General features: G+C 31.4%; 2 protein-coding genes and 2 long non-coding RNA genes across 5 annotated transcripts in view; 2 read left to right on the top strand and 2 right to left on the bottom strand.

The window, feature by feature from the left end:
- The first annotated feature begins 393 nt into the window (after positions 1-393).
- Positions 394-1,938, top strand: LOC139778776 (uncharacterized). The gene is made up of 2 exons (XR_011719678.1): positions 394-744; positions 1,458-1,938. It is a non-coding gene; the product is annotated as an uncharacterized lncRNA (long non-coding RNA).
- On the bottom strand, positions 1,520-2,687 carry LOC139778774 (uncharacterized). Its single transcript, XR_011719676.1, has 3 exons — positions 2,673-2,687; positions 2,099-2,380; positions 1,520-2,030 (listed from the first exon to the last, which is right to left on the bottom strand). It is a non-coding gene; the product is annotated as an uncharacterized lncRNA (long non-coding RNA).
- Positions 2,688-5,947: 3,260 nt separating this feature from the next.
- The window catches only part of LOC139778772 (putative ATP-dependent RNA helicase rha-2), a 75,759-nt gene continuing 56,954 nt past the window's right edge, over positions 5,948-24,752 (bottom strand). For both annotated transcript variants that reach the window (XR_011719669.1, XR_011719670.1), the window contains exons 5-7: positions 7,550-7,672; positions 7,019-7,081; positions 5,948-6,928 (exon numbers count right to left, since the gene is read on the bottom strand). The gene's annotated coding sequence lies outside the window, so the exon portion shown is untranslated. The remainder of the gene's footprint in view (positions 6,929-7,018; positions 7,082-7,549; positions 7,673-24,752) is intronic.
- LOC139778777 (putative nuclease HARBI1) lies at positions 23,395-24,708 on the top strand. The gene is made up of 3 exons (XM_071716876.1): positions 23,395-23,409; positions 23,533-23,769; positions 23,850-24,708. The coding sequence occupies exons 1-3, from the start codon at positions 23,395-23,397 to the stop codon at positions 24,555-24,557; spliced, it is 960 nt and encodes a 319-aa protein (XP_071572977.1). The 3' UTR covers positions 24,558-24,708.

The raw sequence follows: 24,752 nt of genomic DNA, 5'->3' as shown, positions 1-24,752 counted from the left end.
TCTTCAACTTCGAATGTGATCGGTCAATTCTTAAGCGTCGTCTACAATGGCAGCAGGAGTATGCAGTAAGACGTAAGCAGTAAGCTATTGACCAACCACAGTCAATTATTCTTGAATTGTAATAATCCCATTAGTCAATAAGTTACTGCTTACGTCTTACTGTATACTCCTGCTGCCATTGTAGACGACGCTTTACAACTCACGACTACGACTTCTATGTAGAATAACCTTAATACCTCCCGTAACTTAGCCGGTCAACTTCGACTTTATTAATTTTTTTTTTTTTTTTAATCGTTTGTTGGTCGTTTGTTGGTGATTGTTGGCCTAATTACAACGTTTGTTTGGTTCTTAATTTTTTTTTTAAATTAAAAAGAAAAATTAGCCTAAGTTAGCCGGAAAAATTTTATTTTTAATTTAAAAAAAGCCTAATCGATGCGTAATCGTTTGCTGATGATTGTTGGTCTAATTTTAGCGTTTGTTGGTTTATTATTAGTCTTAAAAACGAAAAAAAACGAAAAATTATCTCACATTAAAGTAATCGAAGATTGGTTTATTTGCCTACGACTTAAGGTTTATTTCTATCAATTTAAGGCTAACATCTATAAAACTGGCTATGAATACGGGCCTTAACATCGGCAGAAAATCATTCGTATGTATTTAGCCGGAAATGAACGTCTTTTTAAAGAATCTCTATATGAAATCGTTTGTATTTCGTATGAAGACTTTTGAAGTGCAATTGAAAAGGTTTGTGAGTCATTCGTTTAATTGTAATTAATTATTATTTTTACACCATGCATTTAGCCGAAATAGATAAATTAATAAAAGTTTTTATATGGAATCGTTTGTATTTTGTATGAAGAGTTATGAAGTGTGATTAAAAAGGTTTGTGAGTCACCCAGATAATTTTAATTAAATATTTATAAACTCGGTAATTATATATAGCCGAAATATAGATTTTTAGTTATTCATGTTAAAAGAAGAAGGCGCTAGTGTTCCCGAAGGTCCGTCTGCAGTCAGAATTAATATAAACGTTTTAAAAATTATTTTATACTGAAATCAATAAATATACAGAGGCTAGGCTATAAGCCTGTATAGCTATAAGCGATAGTTGCTAATTGCGTTCCATCTTGAATTTTTTTACAGTCGTTTATTAGGATTGCCCTGCTTTTAATTGAACGCTTTTAAATGTATTATTATTAAACTACTGATATCGATATATTATTAGTAATTTAATATTAAAGCTTGACAGAGTGACGTAAACTAATTCGCTCATAGTATAACAAGTATTATGCGTTCAAATTCTCGAAGCTATAGCTTCTTTACTATGCTCTGCTCTCTTTATGTCGATCGATTCGGATAAAAATCTCCGAAGTCTTCTTTCTCTCGCGATATTCCTGATACATAATCCTAGAGTAAAACTGTACAAAAGCTCTACGAAAGTGGCGATATTTTTCAAGGATCTGGTTCGAGTCTCGGCTCTTGGGGAAGGTGCGCATGTAGAAAGAGTACGTCAAGACAGTTTATCCTGCTAAATGGTTATCAATTCTCTATAAGTTCTGTATTGTTTACACATAAATTATAGAATATCTAAACGTTTCTTTTTTTTCGATGTCCTGCGAAATTGTACAATAGAGTTACAAATAAAAATAAAGCCACACTTTACGTATATTCAGTCTTTGCTAATGTTACATAATAACGTGCGAAAGAACTAACAGACTATTTAAGAGGCTATTTAAGAATTTTAATCAAGATACTGGAAGCATAAAACTGTTCAGCTAGCTTTACACAAGATATTGGTCTTCTTCTTTATGAAATCGTCAAATTATGATTATGATACATTTCTACATTATCACCAGCATCGAATCTAATCTTATTTATCGTGATACTCTTGAGAAACTGTTAATCCATTGTCTTAATAAACTCGATCGCGGCGCAGAACTGCGTCCACCAATATTGTTCCTCTCCCTCCAATCGATTCCCGTAAAAGCTGTCTACATATTGAACAGTCGATACAACGACGGCGGATTAGTCTGAAATTAAGCACACGTTAACAATCACTCTTCTTGCTAAAATCACATATTCTCTTTTCATCGCATACCTTGATTATGACATAGACCAGCACGGGAGTCAGATCGTCGGCAGCAGGTATGCCTCTTTCCGACGCCATGGAGAGGAGATTCATGATGGTAGTCGCGCAACGAAATACACACTAGGGTGTTTACGATAATGGCTATCCGAGTAATTTCCCCTAGGACCGAAATATATGATAAGCACAGCCATCTACTACCATCATGATTCGTGACAACTCAATGGTGTCCGGTATAGCCAAATCCACGGACGAGTTGCGAGTTGCGAGTTCCGTGAGTTTGTAGCAGGTAACCTAAAAAATAGGATATAAATTATTTGATTATTACAATTAAAAATAATCTGTTTTAATGTATGGTATTAACTTCATTAAAATTATAATTATGTAACACAATCATGTATTTTTAAAGTATTGTCTAAAATAATGTCAAAGAGGTTATCTTATTTACAAACATTTTTTTAATTCATTTGTCTATCAAGTTTGTATCATAACGGTATTATTTCAAAATCTAATATAAAATTTTAGTTAGACATCGATTCTCAATAAATGTTATTAAAGTTATAAATGTTATTTTATTTAAACGTACTTATAAACATAAGCAGTCATGAAAGAACTGATTTTGGCTTTTGCTGTCAATTTCATATCATACTTTGTTGAATTCTGTTAGATTTTTATTGGTTCAGATTGGTTAGATTTCTATTTTTGTAACAGTAAAATCTACATATAATATACATTTTGAAAAATCAGATTTTTACAGGTCTGCTTTGTTGAGAAATAGCTACAGATAAATTAAGTTCAGTGAGAGAAGTGAATGATGTTGGTATGTACATGATTATTTAATAAAGATAATTATATAAGTCGATTATTACAATTTGTTCAAGTATATATTAACTAATTTTTGTAATTACAGTGAATTACAGAGTTCAGTGGACTGATAATATGGTAAAACTGCTGCTAGCAGAAATAACTACGTGTACAGAATCTTCTACTAGTCCATTAACCCTTAGCCCGCATACGTTTTTTTGGCACCTTTACGCTGCCAACCTGGGTCGTTTTCGTCCTGACGTTTTTTTTAGTGTTAAAGTGTTACAAAAATCTGAAAAAATTCATGGAGGTAATTCAAACCTTCAATTTAAAGTATCAATCATAAAATTATAAACAATTTAATTTTTTCACATAATTTGCATTAAAGTCTCTCTACCCGTTTTCAAAAGTTACAACATTTGATTTTCGCCCGGACGAAAACGACCCAGGTATACGGGCTAAGGGTTAAATAAGCAAGCTTGGAAAACGATTTGTCTATCAAGTTTCTATCATAACGGTATTATTTCAAAACCTAATATAAAATTTATGTATAAATATTATGCATGACTATTTCACTAATGTGACACTAACATTAATGTTTACAATAATTTTGTTTAATTTGTAATGCAAGTGCATAGTAAATTAATATATACTGTCAACACAATAAGAAAAATTGTTGTTTGTGCAGTTTACTTAAAGCTATATACAAATCTATTAACATTTATGAACAAAATGTTGGAATATTTTCTTCATACCTTATATTGCATTATTATTAAATATTTTCAGACAAGACATGGATATACAAGGAATGTGGGACTTATTTTTTGATCATCCATCAGATGATGATGATGAAGATTATTTTCCGCCTCAACGGGAATTTCACCCTAAGATTCCAGATTTTTTTGAAAATATTGTATCGACATATTCTTTAACAGGTAAAGGTTTTGCTATAATACAATTTATTGTTTTAATTTTGTAAAGGTGTTTTTGTATTATATTAAATGTAATGAGCTTCATTATTGTTTAAATAGATTTCAAATCACATTTTCGACTAGAAAAAACTACGTATGAAAGATTGGTGCAAACCCTTGGAGGACGTCTTCACCGTGACCGGGGTGCTGAGAAAATGTCTCCCGATAAACAAATAGCTATTACCTTATGGGTCCTTGGAAATCAGGAAGTTTACAGGTTAGTATGTTTTTTACAGGTTATTAGTATGTTAGTATGTTTCATATTAAAAACTTATATCCAAGTGCATTTGGCCAAACCACTCTTATGTTTTTTTTTCCATTAAACTTTTGTTTGTCTTTAAGTTTTTGTCGAGTTTTTATTTTTAAAAATATTTTTAACAAAAGTTGTACAGCTTTTAAGAACAAATAATCTAGCGACCTTAGATTGCTTTTGTGTAAAATTGTTAAGGTTTATTAAGGACGACTTTGGTTTTTTAAATAAACTAGCACTACAGACGCGCGCTTCGCGCGCGCTATTTAGCTTTAACATTATGCTATTACTATTACACTATTAATTTTTTGATACATACAACTGTCAAAATATACGATGACAGCTGCAAATGAAGTAAGCGCAGCGAGAAAACCAATCAGCATCGCGGAAAAGCGGCAACAATAAATTCGACTATCGACTTAACATGCCTTTTTTTAGAAAGGAAATTCCAAATTTTTAATATTTTTTTTGTATTTTATATTAAGATGTTTTTAAAACACCCTTATTAGTCCTATTTTAATCTCATTATTTCCTAGTTAGAGTCACTTAAATTGTATTAGCAATGAAAAGCTTAAATTATTATAATTTTCTTGTCTTTCAGATTTGTGTGTGTTTATATATTGTATAAAGGCAACAAAATTTTACGTTTAATAAAAATTCAGATTTTAAATAATTATGTGCATGTAAACCGTAATATATGTACAATTTTTGTTACAGATCGGTAGCAGATAGATTTGGTGTATGTAAGGACACCGTTTGGAATTCTGTATTTGAGGTTGCGATGCTACTAATTGAAGATGTTCATACATATATTAAATGGCCTGAACCTTATGAAATGATTAACTTTGAAAGAGAATTTCGTGCATTAAGTGGTTTTCCTGGAGTGATTGGAGCAATTGATGGCTCCCATATAGCTATAAGTGCACCCATAGAAAATTCTGATAATTATATTAACCGCAAAGGTTACCATTCATTAGTGTTACAAGGGATTTGTGATTATAAATTAAGGTTTATAGATGTTTTTACGGGAATGTGCGGTAGTGTTCATGACGCAAGAGTTTGGCGTTTAAGCGATATTAAGGAATTAATAACACAGGATGAAAATAGATACTTTCAAAATCAATACCATCTTTTAGCTGATTCAGCATATCCTTTGTCAAAATATATGTTAACTCCTTATCGAGATAATGGTCATTTAAACCGTCTACAAAGAAACTTTAACACAAAATTGTCAAAAACACGTGTAGTTATCGAACGTGCATTTGGAATGTTAAAAGGAAGATTTAGAAAATTACGATATGTTTATATGTACAATACGGAAATGATACCTTTAATTATTATTGCTTGTTGTATCTTACATAACATATGTATAGAAAATGAAGATGAACCTATGGCATTTGATCCAATAGAAATGGAAATTAATAACGAAAATGCATTTATAAACGGAGCAGAAAAAAGAGATCTTATTTCTCAGTTATTGTAAATTTTTGTAATAAAATATGTAATTATATAATTTTTAATTACATGCATATCTCTTAGTTACATTTCTCAAATTTTTTAGTATATATATATATATATATATATATATACTAAAAAATTGTGTATATATACACGTAGCAAAAAGGTTAATTTGTAATATAATTATAATTATAATTAATTGTTCGAAATAATTCAAATAATCATAAAACAATATTTATGTAAATAAAACTTTAATACTAAAATGATTATTATGATACTATGAAGATCTATTTCTTAACAAGTCCAAATTTTTTATGTAATTAAAAGAAAGGAATAAGGCAGATGATATAAATCTATATAAATCAGAAACACAATCGATCACATTTAATAAATTTATTACATATAACTTTAAAATAAAATCGGAACATTATATATATATTTGTAATATGTATCTTCATAATGCACACATCTCAATAGAAAATTTTGAGTAATGAATAACTAAACTTATTTTATTCACTACAACATAAACATTTATAATTATTATAGAAAATAAGGAACATTTGACCATTTAAGGAAAATAAGATTTTCACAATGTGTAAAATTATCACATCATTTTGTACTTGTGATTTTAATATTATTCTTAATGTAATAAAAAAAATATTTTTTATTAATATCTAAAACATAACAAGCTTATTAGATTTTCTTTCGTTAATATTGCTTAGTAAACTTAATTTGTATTTTTGAAATATTTTTTATACTTTTTATTTTTTTCTACTTTATTTCCGTCTACTTTTTTTAAATGCTTTTCTAGTAAAGTTAAGAAACGTTCTCTTTGGTCATAATTTTCTTGGTGATGTTTCGCTTTTTGTTCTACTAATTCTGCAATCCAGATAGGTTTTTTAGGCTTTCTTCTTCTTATCGGTCGGTTCTTTAAAATATTGGCTGCTTCTAAATTTTCTTCATTTTCTTCATTTTCTTCAGTGTATTCAGTACTCAGATCTATGCTTTCAGACGTATTTACATTTACTCTAAAACCACGTGTACTTGATGCTACGGACAAAGGTGTAATTTCTGGGTTTTTTCTTAACATATCATCAATAATGCCAAAATATTCCCAGGTTTCTTTTGCTGCGCCAGTACGATTATTTGCATCTTTTAACGTTTTATATCTTTTCTTCATACCAGTCCATTTGATACAACAGTTTTCTGCAGTCAAATTATAACCATGAGTGTTAATAACTGCAGCAATCGTTTTCCAAGCTTGCTTATTTAATGGACTAGTAGAAGATTCTGTATACGTAGTTATTTCTGCTAACAGCAGTTTTACCATATTATCAGTCCACTGAACTCTGTAATTCACTGTAATTACAAAAATTAGTTAATATATACTTGAACAAATTGTAATAATCGACTTATATAATTATCTTTATTAAATAATCATGTACATACCAACATCATTCACTTCTCTCACTGAACTTAATTTATCTGTAGCCATTTCTCAACAAAGCAGACCTGTAAAAATCAGATTTTTCAAAATGTATATTATATGTAGATTTTACTGCTACAAAAATAGAAATCTAACCAATCTGAACCAATAAAAATCTAACAGAATTCAACAAAATATGATATGAAATTGACAGCAAAAGCCAAAATCAGTTCTTTCATGACTGCTTATGTTTATAAGTACGTTTAAATAAAATAACATTTATAACATTAATAACATTTATTGAGGATCGATGTCTAATTAAAATTTCATATTAGATTTTGAAATAATACCGTTATGATAGAAACTTGATAGACAAATGAATTAAAAAAATGTTTGTAAATAAGATAACCTCTTTGACATTATTTTAGACAATACTTTAAAAATACATGATTGTGTTACATAATTATAATTTTAATGAAGTTAATACCATACATTAAAAACAGATTATTTTTAATTGTAATATCAAATAATTTATATCGTATTTTTTAGGTTACCTGCTACAAACTCACGGAACTCGCAACTCGCAACTCGTCCGTGGATTTGGCTATACCGGACACCATTGAGTTGTCACGAATCATGATGGTAGTAGATGGCTGTGCTTATCATATATTTCGGTCCTAGGGGAAATTACTCGGATAGCCATTATCGTAAACACCCAATACAAAGATCGATCGTGGCAACTTGCGCTACTACCTAACTATAGCCCTGTGAAATCTCGGAAATTGAAACTTGATGCAATTCCAATGGAATTTGTAGAGGACAATGCAACAACTGTGGTGGAGAAGGATTTGAGTATGTATATAGACATTACTTCTATTTATGTGAATAGATTTATGTTTTAAGTGATTGTATATTAATAATGTATAAATAATACTCCTGTCTTCCATACAATATATTAAATATACTTTCAGGAACAGAAGTAAGAGAATGTACACACGTTGCTACAGACTGTGTTGCATCGAGCTCTGAGAGTTTAGTGACATCGATGCTTGCAAATGAAGTCGCATTAAGCTTCACAAATGAAGAAGCATCATGCTCTGTGACTCAAGTCGCATCGAGCTCTGAGACTCGAGATACACCAAGCTCTGCGAATCCAGTTGCATCATGCTCTACAAGTACAAGCAGTGATAACTTTAGTACGTCCTTCTATTATGATTTCTTTGTTGGTTAGATTTCTATTACTTAACTAAATTTTTAGCAAAGTTTTATTTATTTATTTTTATATTTCTTTATCGTGAAGGTTCAATACAAGATCCTTTCAATCAAGATGATATACAGAAACTGATACGGGAAAATGCAGACTTGGTTCACCAAAATGAAATTCTTCAAAATAAAGTTCTTCAATTGGATCAGATTAATAAACTGCATGAGAAAGAGATGAAGAATATTAATAAAAGACACGAGCAAGAGATGAAAAACAAATTGCAAGAGATGCTAAGCCCTTTTTTCACACCTGGACAAGTTAAACTCTTAATGAATCCCACGCAGAAGATAACCCGTTGGTCTTCAGAGGATATTGCAGCTGCAATATCATTGAGAAGCGTAAGCCCGAAAGCTTACAGATATTGCGAAAAACCAAAAAGATTCCTCTTCCAGCACTGTCAACCCTCCGAAAGTGGGTAGCATCATTCAACCTTGATGAAGGAATTCTTAATGACGTCATACTGATCATGAAATATAAAGGTGAAAACATGACAGAGTTTGAGAAGGCAACAGTGATCTGTTTTGATGAAATTCATTTGTCAAATCAAATGGCGATTGAAAGAAGGCAGGAGAGAGTTATTGGTCCTCATAAAAAATGCCAAGTCGTTGTGGCTCGTGGTTTATTCAAAAAATGGAAACAGCCTGTCTTCTACGATTTCGATCAAGATCTCACCAAAGAATTATTATTTAAAATAATTGTCCAATTGTATAACAGTGGCTATACTGTGTTCGGAATGACCTGTGATCTGGGACCATCAAATCAAAATTTAATAAAACAATTAAAAATTAATGTAATGGAAAATGAGGATGAAACATACTTTGAGCATCCGTGCGATGAAAATGTAAAGATCCACGTTTTTGTCGATGCTCCTCATTTAATGAAATTACTTCGAAATCATTTTTTGGATTCCGGATTACATGTAAATGGGCATTTTGTGACTTCGGCGGCCTTGGAAAGGTTACTTCAAATTAACAGTGGGGATTTGAAAATTGCATTCAAGCTGTCGCGTATTCATTTAGACGTCCAAGGAACGCAACGACAAAATGTTAAACTCGCAACCCAGATTTTCTCTGCGACAAATGCATCTGCAATTGAATGGTGCGGTTCACGAGGATTTATGGATAATTGTCCAGAATGGGCTGCAACTGCTACATTATTAAAAATGTTTAACGATTGGTTTGACATTTTTAATAGCGTTTGTAAATACGGAAATCATCCTGGACAAAATGGATATGGTGTTGATCTTGTGCAGCAAAATAATATTCTTGCCAAAGTCACGTCAACAATTAAACATATGAAAGTTGGTAGTCGACAGGGTTTGCTTCCTTTTCAAAAAGGAATTCTCATATGTAATTCGTCATTACGAAACCTGTACTATGATTTAAAGAAGAAATTCAATTCAGAAATGTCATATGTAATTACAAGTCGATTGAACCAAGACGTAGTGGAAAATCTTTTCGCGTATATACGATCAATGGGAGCAACAAACGATAGGCCCACGGCATTAGATATTCGCTACAGACTTCGGTGGTACATATTGGGGAAGCATTCAACGGACTTCTTCACACAAGGAAGCAATACCATCGCTCATGACTCAACCATGGACGAAACGTGTCTCACTAGCGGCATTGATTTTGACTCGAACGTAATGTCACCGACCGACGATGATGTTGAGGGTAACATTGGTAGTATCACCAATTTTCAAGACGATTTACCTGATGATTGTGAAGCATATACTTTTAATGAAGAAAATGCTTGTGGTAAGTTTATATCTTAATGATAATTATTACACTTTCATTATTAAGTATTAAGTACGAGTATGTTTATATAATATTGTGGTAAGACGATTGTAGATAAATTTTTAGCATAATATATATCATTCTAATTAATTCATAATTTAAGGTAATGTGATACTTTAAGGTAATGTAATATTTTATTCTAATTAAATTGTACTTTAAATTAGAATGGTAGTTTAATTACATTATTGTAAGCATACTGATGTACTATTATAAAAGAATTACAATTATATATAATTTGCCTTACTTTGTAATTATAATTATTAATTGTGATCGTATTATTAATTAGCGACGTGGGCAATCGAGTCCCATTCATATAAATGAATAAAATCATTGTAAATAAATTGAAATTTGAAATTGTCAAAAAGTGTTTTTCCGATATAATATATATGCATGTTTTGCTTCACACCTTTTCTTTCAGATCCAAGTAGTAGTAGTACATTTAATTATTCTCCTACTTCTGAAGAACTGAACTTATTGAGTCAAGTAGAAAATTTAGAAGTTGTGGACGTCATAGAAGAAGAAGGCCTAAAATATATCGCGGGTTATGCCGCTTTTAAATTTATAAATAAATATAAAAATTTAGGTAATCGTACTGAGATGTTGGTTAATCCAGAAAATGACTGGATTAACTACATCTCTAGAGGGAAAATTATAAGTCCTTCTTCAGACTTATTAAAAGTGGGAAAAATAATGAACCAAGAATTCCAAGATTACCATGGATCCTTCTTACGGAAGGATCCGTCGATATTTGAAGCAATCGCAGATAGGGTTGAAAAAAAAATGAAAAATATAACAATCCCGCGCGAGGTTCTACTTTGTTTAATTAGAACAAGAACATATATAAGACTTCGAGTAATCAATAAAAAAATTTCGGCAGAAAATGCTAGAATAAAGCAAAAAAGAAAAATAAAAAAATTTACAAATAAAAAGTAATTTTATTTTTTTTATATTTTCCATATATTTATTATTTTTTTATTGTTTCTTATACGTGTTTATGTGTATTTTATATTTGTTTATTTATATTTATGTGTTTATATTTATTATATTTTTTAAATATATTCACCAGAATTATAATTATACACGAAAGTTTTTTCATTAAAACCCTTTCTTGCCCGAGTTTTTGTTTTAATATCCATTTAAATTATACAAGATGGCGGAATCTTGTCACGCACTCTTATTGGTCAGTAGAAATGCCTGCGCAAGAGCACACCTTATTACTTCCACCATGGGTAATACATACCTTCAAGTTATCTAGCTCTCGTACGAGGGCGAATCAAAGCCACGTCCTCCGTTCTCGACCGTCTCTCGCCGGCGTCGAGTCCTTTCACGAGCGACGGGCCGTCGCGCACACGAGACACCCGCGAACGCGGTTCACGATTTTCCACGGACGGGCGCGGTCTTCTAATGTATTATTGTCACGATCGTGGCACGATGGCACTAGCAGAAGCGGCGAGAGACCGCGAACTTGCGTGCGCCGCTATGGCGCATGCTATCGAGGTTATATAATTCCGGCGGTAATTGAAATTATGTTATATAATATTTATATAATATCAACGCAACCGTTGTTGTATAACACGCATATATAACAGTTGTATTAATGTGCATTTATTATAACATATAAATAACGGAGCAACATAATAGTTTTATAACCTAGTTATATTATAGTAATAATGTAAAGTTATATAACTGTTATGCTACTCCAGTATAACACCTGTTATATAATCTGTTACTCCCAGGTTATATATCAATTATATTTGGTGTTTGCTGGGTAATTTAATGTAAGTGTTATATATAAGGCGATTTTTGGCGATCGTTTGGTATGGCTTGGTACATATACCAAAGTCGCTATCCGTGGCTGCTATTGGTTCTGGTGCAGTTTGGTACCCGTTGGTTGCTTATACCAGAGTCACGCCAAAAATCGCCTATAGTCTACATATGGGATAACCAGCGCAAATATATAATTTTTCAAAAATCATCTTAAGAAACAAATTCAGTTTAAAAAAAGTAATAAAATTTTGAATTGGATATATAATATAATATTTCTTAATGTCGGGTGAATGTCAGAAACCAGTGTCGGCTCATTACGAAATTTTGTGTTCGTAAATATATTTATGAAAAAAGTATATTTATAAAGTTAAAACATCCTTATCAAATCCACTTTATTCTATGCAGAAATTCTTTTGCGCGCGCAATGGAACTAACCTCTCAATCATGCAGTGATTCAGTGCTGTACCGTGCAGCTATATCTTATGGATCTCTCAACCATAATATTTGTGCTGCAGACCATAAGAGAGATAGCAATAATTCTTTGGTTGAGGCAACCATATACGAGGGTATTGTAACCGAATGTCACGTATCGTAAGAACTACGGTTATGAAAACTGTATAAATGAGCATATCTTAACAGCTACATTCAATGTAATATCAATTTAACTTGAATTCACATACATTTCTTTTTCAATCATAGAGAATGTTGTTGTAACAACCGTAGCAATTTTCTCCGTGTGAGATACCACATATGTGGAAGATAAGATCGCTAACAACAAGTAATCAATTTTTAGTGTCGATAGTCGAGGTTGCTTCAAAAATGGTTCTAGTAGACATTGGAGAACAAATGTATGTTTGTTCAATGCCTAATGTATTCGAGGCTGATTAATTAAAACCTTTTACTTTTAAAAATTATCTTTAATCGATAATTTTATGTAAAATTGATAATGTAATTTATTGTAAGAATGCGTATTATAATACTTAATATTATTTTAAAAAACACTATGTCTTATATGACTTTATGTGCTTGTTACTCGGAGTATCTAGATAGCACAGAGAATCGAAAAAGAATTCTTTTGTATGTCACCAATTCTGAATTCTTTTTTAGATGCAAAAAGAATTCTTCTTAGAAAAAGAATTCTTTTTGCATCTAAAAAGAATTCAGAATTAGTGACATCCCACTCGGCATGTAATATTTCAGAAACATTTCTGCAAAATTCCATTTGAAATATTACACCTTTCATCAATATTTCAGAAATATTTCACGACCGTTTCTGCAACATTTCTGCAATGTTTCAATCGGCACAATTATTTCAAATGCAACTTTGCTGAAAGATTTCGGCAATATTTCTGAAATATTTCTGAAATATATCTACGAAATATTGCAGAAACACTTCAGAAATATTTCAAATACATTTTACACTGAGAAAAATGTTTTGTATTAGCAAACAAAATTTTGTTACTGACGCAAAAACTATTTGTTGATATGTGAAAAATGAAATATTTTGTTACCGGAACAAAAAAAATATATTAAGCCATGTGCGTATAGTCGCCGCGCATTTGTCCGAAGAAATCCGCTCTCTCAGCCGGTCACCCATCCAAGTAGTATACCGGCGCCTTGTTGCTTGACATCGATGATCGAACAGGGTAGAGGTGATCCTCTGACTCTGACGCTTCTTTCTTTCTTATACTTGCTTATTTTGGTGAGCATAAAGCTATCGCATAACAATATTAACAATACAGATATACGAATAAATCTTTTTTGCCAGTCAGCGTCGAATATTATTTTATATTAAATATTATTAAATATTTTATATTTTATATTAAAAATGCCATATGACAAAATTTGGAATATTAGAAAATTCTTAATAAAAGAGAAAAAATGCAATAAAATGCAATATTAAATAATAATAAATTTAATTTTTTATAAGTTCTAAAGTCTGTCAGCAATTTTTCGGAAATATTACAAATGCAATGTTGTATGTGAAACATTCAAAAATATAACGCGTTCAATGTAAACGTAATAATAGTTTTATCATGTATCAGAAATGTTTCTAAACCATTACATCTGCAATATTTCTTCTGCAATATTGTAGAAATTCACTGCCTGCAATTCAATTTTTCATTACCTACGCAATCTTTCAGAAATTTTTCAGAAATATTTTAAATGCAATGTTGCGTTTGATATGCTACAGAAATATTATTCGTGCAATGCAAACGTAATATTACTTTTATAATGTTTCAGAAATATTTCTGAAATATTGCATCTGCTACATTTTTTTGCAATATTACAGAAACTTACAAATATTGTAAACAACTTTCTGAAAGATTTCAGAAATATTGTTAATGCAATATTATAAAAAACATGATGCAGGTACATTTTTGAAATATTTCAGATGCATAGTTACAAATGAAATGTTAACGAAATATTTCTGCACCATTTCCGAATATTTCAATATTTCAGCAACATAACATGCCGAGTGGGATAAAAAAGAATTCTTTTTCGAATCTCTGTGCTATCTGGGAGAGGGTAGATTAGAATACAATTCTCCTCATCGAGCTCACGCTGTACGCTGAAAAACGAAAAATAATATAATTTATTTTATTGTCAACTTAATTGTATATATATTTGCAATAAAAATTGTCTAATATGATTTTTGTAAATAAAACGTTTTATTTTAATGTAACAATACCGACTGTTGAATATTTAAAAAATTTAATGTTTTACATTAGTCTGTTTATCCCAAAGTTACCAAAAATTAAACTAATACGGAACTTTTAAAATTACAATTAATTCATAAGAATGACTTTCAATTTTGTAAGTGATAGGGAATGACATATTCAATATATATTATAGACTCAAATAACGATGGGATAAAACTAGGAATTTAACGTATTATACTCGTTTTTCAATCTTAATTTGGAATAAAATGGAATTTGTTCTGCTGTAAATATCGCCGGAATTCAGTGGAATTCGATATATACATATTGATTTCCAAATTTGGGATTCAATGGTATTTATTTCATTGTCGGAATAGTCGGAATTCAATGGAGTTCAACACAGACACTTTTCAATCCCTATCCTGGCATTCAATGGTATTCATTTTATTGTCAGAATAGACGGAATTCAATGGAATTCAATACGGAAATTTTTAATTCCTAGTTTGGCATTCAATGGTATTCATTTCGTTAACGGAATCAATGGTATTCAATGGAATTCATGACGAAACTTTCCAATCCCTAACCTGGCATTCAGTGGTATTCATTTCGTTACGTTTTTGTGTCGGAATTGGATGGGATTCAAAAAAGACAAATTCTTTCCAAAATAAAGAATTCCATGATATTGAAACTATTTCAATCCCTTTTTTGGACAAAATGGAATTCGGAAAGTCCTTAATTGAATTCCTGGCAATCCCGTTTTAATTCTTTTCAATCTTTTTTCGTTTGCTGGGTACTCAGTAATTATGACGAAAATGCAATAACATATTTTGCAGGGTACGTGGCACGACGATGTATTGAAAGAAATGATTGTCAGAACTGTCGTGAAACAATGTTGAAAACGCCAATGGAAGACGCGACGTCAAATGAAAAATATATCGAATATTAATTCGATATATTAAATATATCGAATATCGTGAATATCCCAACGCAGACGAGGATGCTCCAGCAGTTACGAAATTAGTTCGACCAACAAATCTCTTTATAGATGTCATCAAAACGCAGTTGATGAGCTTCAATCGTACGTGGCAACATCATTGGGCATCTACACATGTTCTTGAGATGATTGTGAATGAGGGTATGTATGCAACAAACAAAACGCATGTTGGATGGTTTGACACAAATGAAAAGTGTTACAATCACCGCATGCAAGCATTGAAATTTTTAATTACTGTCAAAATATATGCCCGTACACGATATAACAATCGTGCTGCGAAGGCAGTAAAAACATTTAATAGAAAAGTAAAAAACCTGTCAAATAAGTAAAACTTTGTCAAAAAGATTAAAGTACAGGGTAACGATCATGTAACTTTGTACCTAGGGCGGAAATGTGAAAAGTGAAAATTTTCACCATTGAAGTTAAAGAAAATAAGTAACATAGAATGTAAAATTTATATTGTAACTTACATAAAAATACGAAAGCATTTCCTTCATAATTTTTATATTATTAGTACCTTAAAAATCAATCACTAATAAATTTAGAGCCAAATTTAAATTTACTACAATTATTATCTGTCAGTAATGAGAAAAAGAAATGCATTTCCCAATATCATGGAAGATCGCAATCACAGTTGAAATTATTGTATAAATGTCATAGACTAGCAAATCTATCACGAAAAGAAAGAAAAAGTTGTAATGAGAGCATGCCATGAAATTGGGAAATCATATTAAATTTCTTACTATCAACGATATCTTAAGATACGAATGTTATAAAGATTTTAAGGAAATGCATTCATGTTTATCCTATTACTCGTTAGCAGACGGTATTCAACATAGTTAAAGGGAAAGATATAAACGAATATCGTACAATATCATACACAAAAGTATAACAGTAATTTTTAATAAATCACAAAAGAGACGTCAATAAAAACTGAACAGAAAAAAGAGACGTCAATAAACTTCAAAGAAATCTACATGTAGATTTCCCCGTGATAAGATTTGCTAGTCTTTCATTTATGCAATTTTTTCAACTGTGATTGCGATCTTTGCGTCATGCTTAATAATGCCAAATAATGAGAAATAAATTTTTCTTTGTAAAACTGTTACAACTTTTTTATTTGAATACACGTTCTATGTTACATAATAATAAATACTGATAAAATTACTAAATGACTTACTTTCAGACTAAGTAAGAAAGAGGCAACATGAATTAGAGCACAAAGAATTATAATCTCAAAGTAGTCATATTTTAAAGTGACATAGTAAAGAATTTCACTTATTATTACATGTGTGATATATTTTGTTATAATTAAAAATTAATATTTTTATGCAGAGCAGTTTTTTTCCACTTTTAAAATAAATAAAAAAGATAATGCATATCATCACAAATGAAGCTAGTATCTGGTTTCGCGAATAAAACCTATATACCTTAGTTTATTTGTTTTTTTTGTGTCACATGTATAAATGTATATAATAATAATGTGTATACAGGGTGTATCAGAATGTTTGGTACTTTTTTCATATTTAGATAGAGCGAGCCAAACTGAGTCGAAAAGTCATGTACCATTTTGCAATTTTCGCAATAGTTGATGAGTTATTAATGATTAAAAATCGCCGTATTGGCCCGGCCCACCGCCAAATCCAAGCGCGCGGCGAGATGCGGCCGCCCCGCGGTCGGCGCGCGGGCAGTTGTTTACTTCAAGCGGCACGAGCGGCGCGTAACGCCGGGCCCCCGTCCTGAGCGATGATAGTTTCTCGCCTTTTTTAAATAGAAATAAAATTTTCTAACAACATAGAAAAATTTTTTGTGCGTACTTATGTACATACGTGTGTACATGCATACACAGTAAAATATCAATTGTACTGCTTAAAAAAGCGATTACTCAATTTACTTTTTTTCTGTTAGTAAGTAACGGTTGTCTTTAAGAAAGAATATTTTCTTGATAATAGTCTTAAAATGTACAAATTTTAAAAAGAGTCTTTATCATGTACTCGAAAGAAGAATTTATACTCCTTCAAAGAACATAATAAAATTTTATTAAAGAAAAGTCAAAATAATAAATAAAGTAATATGAGGACCTCGAGATTAAAATAGGAGAAGTCAAGGCTATGAGGGTCAGACGCAGATCACAGTGCGTAATATCAGAAATAACTGATTTATTCGTCGTTTTGATACATTACATCGATCCGTACGTTTCGGCTCAGCTTTGAGCCATCTTCAGCGGTAGTTACAGAAGTTAAGTTACACGTTCTCCGTACCGTATGGTGAGTTTACTGATTTAAAGTATCAGAAACATAGACCAATTGATCCATATCTGTAAATTTGTTCAATTAATGTTGAGATATTAAAAAGATCTCTTAGGAAACTCACTATTCGGTCTGAAAAACGTGGAATACAGAGCCATGTACATAATGAATACTCTCTGCGAGAAGACTTGACGATCTTGTCGACACGACACACAATGATATGAAAGGTCTTGCAAGAAGAGGCATGTCGTAGGTCAACACACCGGCGAGGATTATAACAAAGCACGATTTGACACCGTCTCAAAATGACACGGATTTTTTGCATCATGCATATGTCACGGTTTTGAGCAAATTGTAATCCATGCTCATGAACTTTGGTCGTTGGCAAATCGGGGTTTTACTATTGGTACATGCAATATTGTGACGGTGTCAAATCGTGCTTTGTTATAATCCTCGCCGATGTGTTGACCTACGACATGCCTCTTCTTGCAAGACCTTTCATATCATTGTGTGTCGTGTCGACAAGATCGTCAAGTCTTCTCGCAGAGAGTATTCATTATGTACATGGCTCTGTATTCCACGTTTTTCAGACCGAATAGTGAGTTTCCTAAGGAATCTTTTTAATATCTCAACATTAATTGAACAAATTTACAGATATGGATCAATTGGTCTATGTTTCTGATACTTTGAATCAGTAAACTCACCATACGGTACGGAGAACGTGTAACTCAATTTCTGTAACTGCCGCTGAAGATGGCTCAAAACTGAGCCGAAACGTACGGATCGATGTAATGTATCAAAACGACGAATAAATCAGTTATTTCTAATATTACGCACTGTGATCTGCGTCTGACCCTCATAGCCTTGACTTCTCCTATTTTAATCTCGAGGTCCTCATATTACTTTATTTATTATTTTGACTTTTCTTTAATAAAATTTTATTATGTTCTTTAAAGGAGTATAAATTCTTCTTTCGAGTACATGATAAAGACTCTTTCTAAAATTTGTACATTTTAAGACTATTATCAAGAAAATATTCTTTCTTAAAGACAACCGTTACTTACTAACAGAAAAAAAGTAAATTGAGTAATCGCTTTTTTAAGCAGTACAATTGATATTTTACTGTGTATGCATGTACACACGTATGTACATAAGTACGCACAAAAAATTTTTCTATGTTGTTAGAAAATTTTATTTCTATTTAAAAAAGGCGAGAAACTATCATCGCTCAGGACGGGGGCCCGGCGTTACGCGCCGCTCGTGCCGCTTGAAGTAAACAACTGCCCGCGCGCCGCGAAGCGGCCGCATCTCGCCGCGCGCTTGGATTTGGCGGTGGGCCGGGCCAATACCGCGATTTTTAATCATTAATAACTCATCAACTATTGCGAAAATTGCAAAATGGTACATGACTTTTCCACTCAGTTTGGCTCGCTCTATCTAAATATGAAAAAAGTACCAAACATTCTGATACACCCTGTATATACATGGGAGAAAAGTATGGAAACCCTGCAAAATCTCGAAAACTATAAGTTTTACAGAAAAATGTTTCACACAAAAGTTGTTTGGTTTCGAGGGGGCCATAAGATGGTACCATTGGTTTGACCTTGGATGGTCGTTTAAAGCTCACGTAAACGACACCTTTAATTTCTTAAATGGAAACCCCTATTTTTCAATGCATATTCTTGTAGCGAATCTCGAGAGCTTTTCAAAACACTATAATAAAGTATTTTTTCATTAAGAACTTTTGGAATTATGAGGCTTGAAAGTTCTAGTATTTTGACATATAAAATACAAAATATCTTGTAAAACATTAAGTTTTCGGTAATGTTACCTTAATACTTTTATGCACAGAATAATGAGACGAATCAATTGGTATGAAAAAAAGACATAGTTGCTTTTAAGAAAAAGTATGCAGATGCGTGTTGCAAATTACATATTTTTTCTTAAAGGAACTGTGCCTTTTTTTCATACCAATTGATTCGTCTCATTATTCTGTGCATAAAAGTATTAAGGTAACATTACCGAAAACTTAATGTTTTACAAGATATTTTGTATTTTATGTCAAAATACTAGAACTTTCAAGCCTCATAATTCCAAAAGTTCTTAATGAAAAAATACTTTATTATAGTGTTTTGAAAAGCTCTCGAGATTAGCTACAAGAATATGCATTGAAAAATAGGGGTTTCCATTTAAGAAATTAAAGGTGTCGTTTACGTGAGCTTTAAACGACCATCCAAGGTCAAACCAATGATACCTTCTTATGGCCCCCTCGAAACCAAACAACTTTTGTCTGAAACATTTTTCTGTAAAACTTATAGTTTTCGAGATTTTTCAGGGTTTCCATACTTTTCTCCCACCCCGTATAGTTATTGGTGTAGCCAGGTATTGGTATTCTTTATTTATAACCTAATGTATCCATATTCCTATCATAATATTTTATCCTTATCGACACACATTAAATTAGCATAAATCTTTTTTCAATATATGTGTATCAAATGTGATACATTAATATTTTAAACGGGGGTGTTTCACATGTGATACATTTTCAGTGTAGAGATCTCAGTAAGATAATTATGATATATTAATTATAATGTTTATTTATAAAATATTAGTTTTTGTTAACAATATAATTTATAAACAGAATGATAAATTTCTTTCGCCAGTACATAGAATAACAATTAAAGTAATTTTAAATCGACCTGACTGGCAATATATATAACGTCTTTTCGATATGAACATTGAAAAACTGTGAGCCAACTTGCTTTGTCGGATTCACACAAAACTTTTTTCGGGTCAATCATCGAGACATTATTAATTTCGACCATGGGTTTTGGTCAGTTGATGTAATTTCTAAATTAAATAGTTTAAATTTTTATTGCGAAAAAATATTACCCCAGCCAGGGTTTTTCAATGTTCATATCGAAAAGACGTTATATATATTGCCAGTCAGGTCGATTTAAAATTACTTTAATTGTTAATATAATTTATGTTTAAAAAGAAGTAAGAGAAGAAAATAAAAAATTGATTAGACTAAATAAAAGTTGATACTGCGTGTCTTCAAGTAATAAACGATAATTTTATAACTGTACAAGTCACACGAATGAAGAAAGCTGTCTCACTCGTTGCAAAAAACTCACGCAAGACGGTAAGTACAATTGCTTTTTTCTTACATACTAAAATATATTTAAAATATACTACTTTTGTTGTAGTCCGATAAAATACTTTTTTTTATTATGTAAACTCCTTCATTGTAAAAATGTGTCATTAAACCGTGTGGAAGGTTGAATGCGATTTCCCAAATAACGCGCGCATAACATTATTTAATACTCTTATTTCTATAATTATTTAATATTCTTTTTATTCATTGCAATATATTATTGAAAACTACAGTTAGTGCATGAGAAAAATTCTACAACCGGATTATAATATTACTTGGTATGGGTTGTTTACGTGTATATTATTGTTTATGTACAAACGGTCTAGCACCATCGTTGTTCAGCATGGAGCGGCCAGTAGATCATCACAAACGGATAGGCTCCGTTAAAAAAGGCTCCACCTACTCGAGCTGGAGACGTTTCGTGTACGCTGATTGTGAGATACAAAAGTGCGCCGGAGCCATTGATACGGCTCGGTGTATTGCAAGCAGCACTGTTTATGTACGTGCATTTTCGGCGCTTCGGGAATGATATGATATTGCATCGAATAATTAAAATGTATTCTAACTTGTAAAAATAAAAAACGTTGAACAGGTAATTAATTGTCTCCATATTTCGCGGATATAGTATTCATAGGTTACTTGTACTATTTTTTAAAGTAATATTTTATTGGTCGTTAAAGGGCGAAGATGTAAAATAAATTTTTACATTAGAATGAAGAAAACAAATAGTAAAAACTCAGAAAATTTTAAAAGTCTACTTTTATGATAAAAAACGAGAAAATAACTGTTCGGTATTAATGTTAATATTGAAAATGATTCATATTTATGGTAAACATATTTCCGAAAATACAGCTGGACTATTATGGCCATTACAACTAATTACTGAAATTAGCAAAAAAATGTGTTTTATAAATATGAATAATATAATGTAATGAAACAACAAAGATAGAACTTAATGTTTTAGTCTAGTCTAATGTTTAATGTTTTAGTATGTATTAACTTAAATGTTATGTTTTTTGATATGTATCTTCTTTCATAGTAATCCGTTCCGAAGAAGACTAAGTATAATAGTCGAAACATTAACCGTGTGCATAAACGTGCCTTTTCATGCTGACGCTCGACGCTCATTTTCAGCGTCAAAATAGGTCACGTGATCAAAATTGACGTGACCACACTAGACGCCAGCGTCAACAACAAGAAGTTCGATTTTTCCAACTTCAAGCGTCAAGTCGTGTAGGGGAGACCGGGGCTAAAACGTCAACGGGGTTGAAGCGTCAAATCAAATATCTCGGAACCTGTATATTGTGTGAACTCGCTATTAACATTGTAAACGCTGCTTATGGTACCCATGTGACCAACGGAGTTTCGGCAGGTTACCTGCCGTATTATGATTTTTACGAGGGCAAACGTGTTTTCGGAAGGTGAAAGTTACATTTTCTGCGCGTGGAAATTTTGTAATATCTGCAATAATATTTGCTCTCCAAATCTCGAGGTACGTGATTATAAAGAGTAATGCATCCTGAACACGAATCCAGTGTAGTTTTTTCATTATCGTTGATGTCTAACATTTCCAGGCTCACTGCATATGGAATATGGATGAGACGGGAATTACAACCGTTCAGACACCTGAATAGAGTCATCGGACGTCGAGGAGTGAAACAAGTCGGGCGAGTGACTTCTGCGGAAAGAGGAACCCTCATAACTATTTTTTAATAATGTTTCGCATAAAAATTTTAAATAAATTTTTATATTTTTTTCTTAAAAAACAATTATTAAAATGTATCCTATCATTTTTCAGAATTAGATGTACGTATATGTATTAAAAATGCAGTGTGCCGTTTAAACCCCGGCATTTTTGAGATTTTAATTTTTCCACCGTTGTCGTTTTTGCTCTATACCGGTTAAACAAAGCGACGTAGACAAAAATTTCCTATATAAATTTTGTAGCTAAAGGTTCACTCTTTACAGTGGTATACCACATTTAACTAAAATTATTTATTTTGTTGTTAAAAATCGGCACCGAAAAAAAACTGACCTTTTAGCCCCGGTCTCCCCTATGTACCAAAGTAGGATATCACCAGTTAGGTTAGATAACTCAACAATCTTACAAATAACTCAAAATTGATGCATTTGTAATTATTGTATTGGAAAATGAACGTTTACGCATATAAGTATTATTTGTGGCATCATGATTGTTTAAAAATAATTAACAAACGAAAAATAGGAAAGAGAAAAAGAATTGTTGCTGCACTTTTAATAATTTTATTGGAAAATGAGCAATATAAACAAGTATATTCGAAGAAACGGTTCTGGGTGAATCCATTACTTGAAGAACGAAAGAGGCATGGTTTTTACCATTCGTTATTTCCAATAGTTTCATTAGATAGTTCTATATTCCTTAACTATTTTCGTATGACACGTGTACAATTTGAGGAATTACTAATTATGGTAGGACCTATAATTTTAAACAAAATTTATGCAGAGAACCTATTTCAGCAGCGGAACGATTATGATTAACTTTGAGGTAAAACATTTTTTACAATAAATATCTTTGTTATTACAATAATTTATTCATTTGAATAATTTGAATATTTTTTAATAATAATTAATAATGTACTTGTAACTTAAATTAATCTATATATTCCAGATATTTAGTTCTGGTGATTCGATGACATCTTTACATTATCAATATTTAATCGGATTGACTACTGTGAGCAATATTATATCAGAAACATGTCAAGCAATATGGAATTGTCTTCAACCAGAAGTTTTACCATCAAATATTGACAAAAATGGATGGTTACGTATTGCAAAAGAATTCGAGGATCTGTGGAATTTTAATCATTGCATAGGAGCAATTGATGGGAAACATATAGTAATTCAGGTATATGAAGAATTTTATTATATATATTTTTTTAATTTGTTGTGTAATAATGAAAAAACATTTTCAATTATTTATTTTAGTGTCCTGCTAATGCTGGTTCCTCTTATTATAATTACAAAAATTGTCACAGTATTGTGCTTTTAGCTATTTGTGATGCTAAATATAGATTTACTTTTGTTGATATTGGTGCATATGGACGACGAAGTGATAGTGGGATCTTCAGAGATTCCTTAATAGGACAAAAATTCATAAATAAAGAGATGAACTTGCCAGAATGGGAACCTTTGTCATTTGAAGGAGTTGATATGCCTTACGTATTAATAGGAGATGAAGCCTTTCCTTTATCAAAACATTTAATGCGACCTTATCCAGGGAAAAGTCTTAATGAAGACAGAATTATCTATAATTATCGTTTAAGTAGAGCAAGGCGAATAATTGAAAATACATTTGGTATACTCAGTAGCCAATGGAGGATTTTGAGAAGACGTATTGATTGCAAAATGGATAAAACTACGAAACTCATTCAAGCTCTTGTGTGTTTACATAATTGGCTTCGAATAAACTATAAAGATTCTGAATATGTACTTGAAACAATGGTAGATCGTGATGGACCTGAAGGATTTATTCCTGGTAGTTGGAGGCAAGATTTGTCTAACTATAGTGCATTAGTAGATATCACTAGATGCAGTACAAATAATAGTTCACGTACAGCTATCAAGATACGTAATGAATTTTGTCATTATTTTAACAGTGAAGGTGCTGTGCCATGGCAGTTTGACCAGTGCTAAACGATTTTTAAAATTATATATTAGTATGGAAATTTTTTATTCAGTTTATTACATGTTATTGTGTTGTATTTATTAATTAGTGTGTATGTCTAACATAGTAAAAAATAAGAGATAAAAATAAAACTGAAATTCTAGCAGTCTTTAATACATACTTATATATAATTACATTTCACATTTGTAATTATATATTACTAT

The sequence above is a fragment of the Temnothorax nylanderi genome, unplaced genomic scaffold (genome assembly GCF_030848795.1).
Source record: "Temnothorax nylanderi isolate EJ_2023f unplaced genomic scaffold, tnyl_v1.0 TNYL_tig0194_pilon, whole genome shotgun sequence".
NCBI lineage: Eukaryota > Metazoa > Arthropoda > Insecta > Hymenoptera > Formicidae > Temnothorax > Temnothorax nylanderi.
The sequence above is the reverse complement of the archived record's forward strand: the minus strand, read 5'-3'. Positions and strand labels throughout refer to the sequence as shown.